The following is a 6,960-nucleotide window of genomic DNA, read 5'->3' as shown; positions in this document are numbered from 1 at the left end:
CAATAATCAATGAAGTTCTTTCATCTTATTTAAAAACAGAGATATAATATGCACTTAATTTCATTCAATAAATCAATTCCATTTAACTTATCATCTCTTAAAAAACTTAGGAGAAAGCTAACATTAAGACATGAAAAATTACACTGAAGATGGGTGGCACACTGAGAGTAATGCATGCACATATGGCAGGTAGGACCTATAATTTAAATGTATCACAAGAAAAGTCAAATTACTATAATTTATTGCTGTATCTCTGCTTTCCCAGTATAGTAGTAATATCTGATGTAGCCACAAAGTGCCACCTTCTGGTTTAAAACTGTGCAACACCAACACCTCCTTTATTTCTTTTTAAATGTATTTTATGGTGGACGTATAAAGCAACAGCAGCAGTTACAAAATGTTGTCTGAGTAATTTTGAGAGCTCAAAACAAGGATCCATGTATAGGCTGAATAAAAAGACGTTCAATTACTAGTGCACATTGTGTAACTTTATCAAGCATCTTTAGCTGGATTTTTGTGTAAACCTTAATAGAGATGTGACTCATGGAGACCAAAAGTAAAATATTTTTTCCTTTCACGGTTTAGTGAAGTGGTCTGCTTTCACGCAAATGATTTACAAACTACAAGAAATGCTGCATGTGAGAACGAGGCATAAAATGTTTCATTTTCTTACAGAGGAGCAGCAGGGGGACAGGGACAAAAGTAGACACCTTGTTGCCACCTTTCCCAAAGATGCACACCCCAAGAATGGCAGTGGAAACCTGGCGGCAAGCCCTCTTACAATTCTTTTTGGTTGTTTTTAAAATACAAGCACTTTCTGACATTTCCCTCCCCAGCCCATGACCCACCCTGATTCGGCAGGATACAATCTCAGATCCTCTTGCTTAGTTTTCCCTTAGAATTATTTACAGGAGCCTACAGATATGATAAAAACTAGTATGAAATTAATGATAGTTTGCGTTTCCAGATTCGTTTCCGTGGTTAAATAAGCACACCGAGTCAACTCCAAAGATGGTTCAAAGTTAAGGTGACTCAGAGGCATTTGTATCTGTTACCGAAGAAACAGGCTTCTGGCTGGCTAGGGCAGATTCGCTGACTCTGTCCTCAACAGTGATCGGGGCCTTGGAAGTTGGGAGCGTTACATCCAGAGTGAGTGCTGAGGCAGCATCTGCTCTTGCAGTGGTCATGACGGGGTCGGAGGGTGGGCTGCTGGTGGGTGGGAGGGAGGACAACAGCTCCGCTGAGCCTGCTGCTGAAGAGACCTCTGGAACCAAAGGGAATGACGGAAGGAACTCGGATGGCAAGGGAAGAGCTGCAATGCCAGGTAAGTTTCGGGAAGACAAGGAAGGAAGAGGTGGCAAACCTAGGACAAAAACAGCACAGATCACACATCCTCCCAGCACTAGAAGAGCAGTAGTCACAGTCACAAAACTGTTTTCATTGACCAGCTGGCCAGGAGGAAAGGCTCCCTGTGTCTAGGCTCCTATATGCCTCGGCTCCCTGTCCCAGCTCAGGGAAGAAATGACTCTCCCAGTGGGACAGACAGCAGCCCCTCCAGCAGGCACCGCAGCTACACTGAGTATCGGACAGGAGAATCCCACTCACCCAGGAAAGCTGCAAGCTGACTGAGAGCTTCCCTGGACAGACAATAGGAAGAGGAGACACAGAAGGCAGCCTCTGGGAAGACTGTGGAAGGAGGAGCTTGTCATGAAGCCCCTGCATTAGCTTCATCATAAGTACCCAGCCTCTGCTCAAGCCCCAAGATTGATGGATAACTGTTTATACTTAGTGGGTTTATTGTGTTGATTTTAAAATGCACAATAGCCCTGGCCAGTTTGTCAATGGTTAGAGTGTCAGCTTTCGGAATAAAGGGTCAAGGGTTCAATTCCTGGTCAAGGGCATGTACCTTGGTTGTGGGTTCATTTCTTGCGCCCAGTGGGGGCACATGAGAGGGGCAGTCAGTTGATGTGTCTCTCTCACATGGATGTTTCTCTCCCCCCCCACCCCCACCTCCTTTGACCCACTCTGAAAATTAATGGGGGGAAAAAAAGAGCCCTAGCTGGTTTGGCTCAGTGGATAGAGTGTCGGCCTACAGACTGAAAAGTCCTAGGTTCGATTCCAGTCAGGGGCACATGCCTGGATTGTGGGCTCGATCCCCAGTAGCGGGTATGCAGGAGGCAGCCAATCAATGATTCTCTCTCATCACTGATGTTTCTATCTCTCTCTCCCCCTCTCCCTTCCTCTCTGAAATCAATAAAAGTATATAATTCAAAAAAAATTTCTTGGGTGAGGATTAAAAATAAGGAATCAATAATAATAAAGGAAAAGAGTATTACTTCTTTCAGAAACAATGGAAAGACAGGTTGCACAACAGGTTCAGGGCAACCACTGGGCTGGTTAAACCCTCAATGTCAATTTGGGGAAAAGACAGAGGAAAAAGCCAAGAATGTAGGGCACAGAAGAAAAGACAGAGAGAGCTAAGACAATAAGCATCAGCGTTTACAGGAATGAAAAGTCAGCCCTGACATGTGGCCCTCTCCAAGCCAAAGGTAACCTGGGTAACCATTAACTGGAAGAGCAGACTTGTGGGATATACTCTGCTGCTGCATTTTTATCAGTGCATAAGAAGAGTGTGAACACTGAGTATCTGCTAACTTACCTATTTGCAGGTAAAATCTCTCACAGTTGTTATTATAAAAACATTTATTAATAATGGAGAATATTTATTAAATGACAAGAATTTATCAAAAAATAAGCTAACCAGCTGAGCAAGGGCAATGGTTTTACAGTCTAAGTTTCCGGGCCTGGGCTACGCAAGATAGGCACCACAGGGGGCAGCCGCCCCAAACACAAGGAGAATCTTAGAAGTTCATTCACCTCCACTGGGTGAAATGTACACCTTCCATCCAATTTAGTTACAGCAGCGTGACACCACACACTCTCTTTACTTCTACTAATGGCCTTTGTGGTGCATGAGTTGTCAGGGCGCAGTAAGAGGAGAATCACAAAGATAACTTCTTCCTTTTTTTTATTTTAATAAAAAAATATATTTTTTAAATATATATGTTATTGATTTTTTACAGAAAGAAAGGGAGAGGGATAGAGATTAGAAACATCCATCAGCTGCCTCCTGCACACCCTCTACTGGGGATGCGCCCACAACCAAGGTACATGCATCAAACCTGGGACCCTTCAGTCCACAGGCTGACACTCTATCCACTGAGCCAAACTGGTTAGGGCTTCCTTTTTAAAAAAGCCTTTTAAATAAAAAAGATTAATATTGATTTGAGGCAGCTAAAATTTATTAAACTGATTTGCCTTTTCCAGAAAAAAAACCACACCAGCCCTGAAATAGAGGAGTGGCTTTCCTAGATAAAACTTTTTATTAGTTAGAACCCTAGGAAGGCAAGATGGGCAACATACCTGGGTTCACGAGTTCTGGAAGGCTGACGCTGGGCATGACGTGCGGTGTGGGGAGGTTGAGGTTGGGGAGGGCAGGCAGGTTAGGTAGTCCTGGTGGTAAAGGCATCAGACCTGAAGAGAAGGTGAAGACAAAAGGTTAACCAGTTCCCAGGGGGAAAACATTCAATCCATTTGTGTTGAAAAAATACTACTCACTTCAAAGTGAGAAGTCCACTTACTATGTGGCAGTTCCGTATCATAACTACATTAACAATAAAATCTCACTGAAGCAAAATGTCTGTTTTTTAAAATATATTTTTATTTCAGAGAGGAAGGGAGAGGGAGAGAGATAGAAACATCAACGATAAGTGAGAATTATTGATTGGCTGCCTCCTGCATGCCCCACACTGAGAATTGGGCCTGCAACCCGGGCATGTGCCCTGATCGGGAATTGAACTATGACCTCCAGATTCGTAGGTAAAGGCTCAACCACTGAGCCTCGCCAGTGAGGCGAAGCAAAATGTCTTTCCATACCTAACTGATTAAATGGCTAAGAGTTAAAACAAATACTAATTCTTCTAAACCAGTGGTTCTCAACCTTCCTAATGCTGCGACCCTTAATACAGTTCCTCATAATGTGGTGACCCCAATTTCAGTTACAAATTGAACATAATTAAAGCATAGTGATTAATCACAAAAACAGTATGTTATTATATATGTGTTTTCCAATGGTCTTAGGTGACCCCTCGGAAGGGGTTGTGACCCACAGGTTGAGAACCGCTGTTCTAAACCCAAGAGCAAGAACGATGAGGTCAAAGTGTCTGGAGAAAGGGGTAATTTATCCAGCAAGAATGGTAGTAAAATGGAATGGAAGTTTTCTTTGTTGGTTGAGGTTTACAGTCTCTCTGGCCTTTTTTTTTCCCTCCAAATTCTGAAATAATTTCAGACTTAGGGTTACAAAAAGCAGTTGATATAAAGAATCCCCAAATATACCTTTCACTCAAATTCCCCAAATGTTAACATTTTATCACACTTGCTTTATCATTCTGTGTTTGAGTGTGTACATACTTGGTTAATGGGTTAACAATGGCTTAATATGTCTGTATAACAACATCTTTAGCCATATAATTAAAGACTCCCACAATGCAAATATATTTGATCAGTGAAATAATACTTGATTATTATTTGCAAGATAAAGGGACTTGTGTTCATTGGGAACAGTAAGAGAAATAAACCAAAATCTAATCTAATGTTCAAGCTACTAAAGATGCAGATAAGGAGTGCTCTCTCCCAGGACATAATGTGTATTCACATACTAGTAGACAGCTATGAGAAAGCCCAACTAAGGAAGCACTGAAGAACCGAACTTGTACATACTTCTTATTCCTGCCTCATGCTGCATGAGGGGTGGGAAGGGGGTGGTAAGTTGGTTCATTTCCTCTTGCTCTCATTTACCACAAAGTTACAGAGGCAAAATGAGATTAAAAGACATAAAAAGTCACTCCATAGGTGTAACATTTTTTTCATTGCTTTTTAAGATGCAAAATGTTAGTAATGCTTATTACACACATCTCAAGTCTCCTGCTGCTTACCTGGTAATGTAGTAGCTGGATTCATCGATGGTACAGAAGTGAGGGACTGGTTTACTTGTGGTGGCAATAATGGTACTGTTGGTACACCTAAAATAAAAGTACAATCTTTTAAAAATTTTTAACAAATTCAGTTGACAAAGAATAAACAGATTATATTCACAGTGTTTAGTCCCCCTACACTCCCCCGCCCCCCAGGTGGTCAGTGGGACTTCATTTAGATAATTTCTGGCTGTGTCACTAGGTGTCACAGCTGGTCCATCTACTCTGCCCATGGCCCCTAACAAAAACTGTTAGAGCCTGGGCCGAGAGGGCAGGAGGCTCAGCAAAGCCAGTCCAGCTAAGCTCACTGGATTAGACTTTTACACTTGACCTAAGCAGGGTTAGATTACAAAATTGTTTTTGCAAATCTGGAAATGGAATGCAAAGATTAGTCAGTCTCCACTGGGCTCCTGAACTAAGAAACCATGGGGACCTGGGCCTGCTGGAGGGGTGGGAGCCATATGCCTGATGAAATAGCGAGTGCTGGGCTCTGAAAGAGGAAAGAGACAAAAGAGCACATGAACCTCCAGAGATGGAGAGAATGGCCTGGCTTCCTGGATCTCCACTTCCATTTGACTGTAGGTTCTGTGACACTTCTCTGAGGTCCAGCACATTCCCATTTTCACTTATGCTAGCTAGAGGAGGCTATGTTCTTTATATACAAATAACTCTTACTATACTGCCTGATCAAGATTACCTACTAAAGTTTCTCACCTACTTATGTGGGAGGTCTAGCTGATGTCAAAACAATAGTAATATTGCAAAGGAATTCTAGTTTTTATCTTAATCTTATAGAGATCTGCTTAAATACAGTAGTAGAAATGAATTGTAGAGGAGAACCAAGATGGCGGCATAGGTAAACACCGGAGAATGCTCCCTCGCACATCCACTTCAAAAATACAACTAAAAGACAGAACGGACAACATCCAAAACCACAGAAAGGCTGGCTGAGTGGAAATTCTACAACTAGAAGGAAAGAGAAAAGTATACCGAGACCCAGAGGAGGTGCAGTGCGGAAGTAAAATACAAAGGTGCAGAGGTGCATGCGGAGAGGGCTGGTGGCTGAGATCACGATAATCTTTTTCAATCGGGAGGGAGTCTCAGGCTCTGAGCTCCAGTTCCAGGCGAGTCTCTGGGGACCCAGACTCATACAGGAGAAACGGGACTGTCTGGCATCAGTCAGAACTCGAGGGCAGCTTTCTCTCGGAGGCGCTCCCAGCGATTGCCAGGCCTCTGAGGACAGGACTGACAGCAGCCATACTGCTTCCTCCGCCTGCCCTGTTGATACCCTGGGACCCTGCCCCGCCCAAGCCTTGCACAGAGGCTTTTGCATATGAAAGGCTCGGCCCTCTGTAATCTGAAAATTACTTAACAAACAGCAGCTGCTCCAAGGCCCCAGGGCAACTTGCATTGCTTTACAGCTGGCATCTGCAGGGTTAGCCTCAGGCAGAGGCTAGATTAGTACCTCCTTAGATCCAAGAGCCTGTGTTCCCAGTGGTCAGAGTGGGACCATCCAATTATAACTCCACAGATCCATAAGGGACACACTCAGGGTGCAGTCTCAGTGAGCACCAAAGCCCCACTGAAGCAAGTCTTGCCCCATAAGGGTGTCTTCAGCACAGAAGTTCTCCAACCTTAGACACAGCTGATCCTCACTGCCAATTGGCCTGGAGGTCAATTCCTCCCAGTGTTACCTACAACAATCAAGGCTTAACTACAACAAGACTGTGCACAAAGCCCACAAGGGGGTGCACCAAGAGTGTCCACCTCAGGTAATTGGGGAGGCTGAGCCACCGGGCCCTAGAGGACACTTAGCACAGAAAACCACTCTATCGACACAGCAAAGCAAAAAAAATGCCAAGACAAAGAAACAGGACACAAATGACAGAAATGGAGGAGAGCAAACTACTGGATATAGAGATCATAA

The 6,960-nt window shown here is 43.6% G+C and overlaps 1 protein-coding gene across 1 annotated transcript in view; it reads right to left on the bottom strand.

Moving 5' to 3' along the window:
* Positions 1 to 557: 557 nt before the first annotated feature.
* GORASP2 (golgi reassembly stacking protein 2) overlaps positions 558 to 6,960 on the bottom strand; it is a 20,214-nt gene continuing 13,811 nt past the window's right edge. Inside the window, exons 7-9 of the mRNA XM_006766550.2 lie at positions 4,995 to 5,081; positions 3,424 to 3,534; positions 558 to 1,363 (exon numbers count right to left, since the gene is read on the bottom strand). Coding sequence (XP_006766613.1) covers positions 1,023 to 1,363; positions 3,424 to 3,534; positions 4,995 to 5,081 — 539 coding nt within the window. The 3' untranslated portion in view covers positions 558 to 1,022. The remainder of the gene's footprint in view (positions 1,364 to 3,423; positions 3,535 to 4,994; positions 5,082 to 6,960) is intronic.

This window comes from Myotis davidii, unplaced genomic scaffold (assembly GCF_000327345.1).
Source record: "Myotis davidii unplaced genomic scaffold, ASM32734v1 scaffold59, whole genome shotgun sequence".
NCBI classification, from domain to species: Eukaryota; Metazoa; Chordata; class Mammalia; order Chiroptera; family Vespertilionidae; genus Myotis; species Myotis davidii.
The sequence above is the reverse complement of the archived record's forward strand: the minus strand, read 5'-3'. Positions and strand labels throughout refer to the sequence as shown.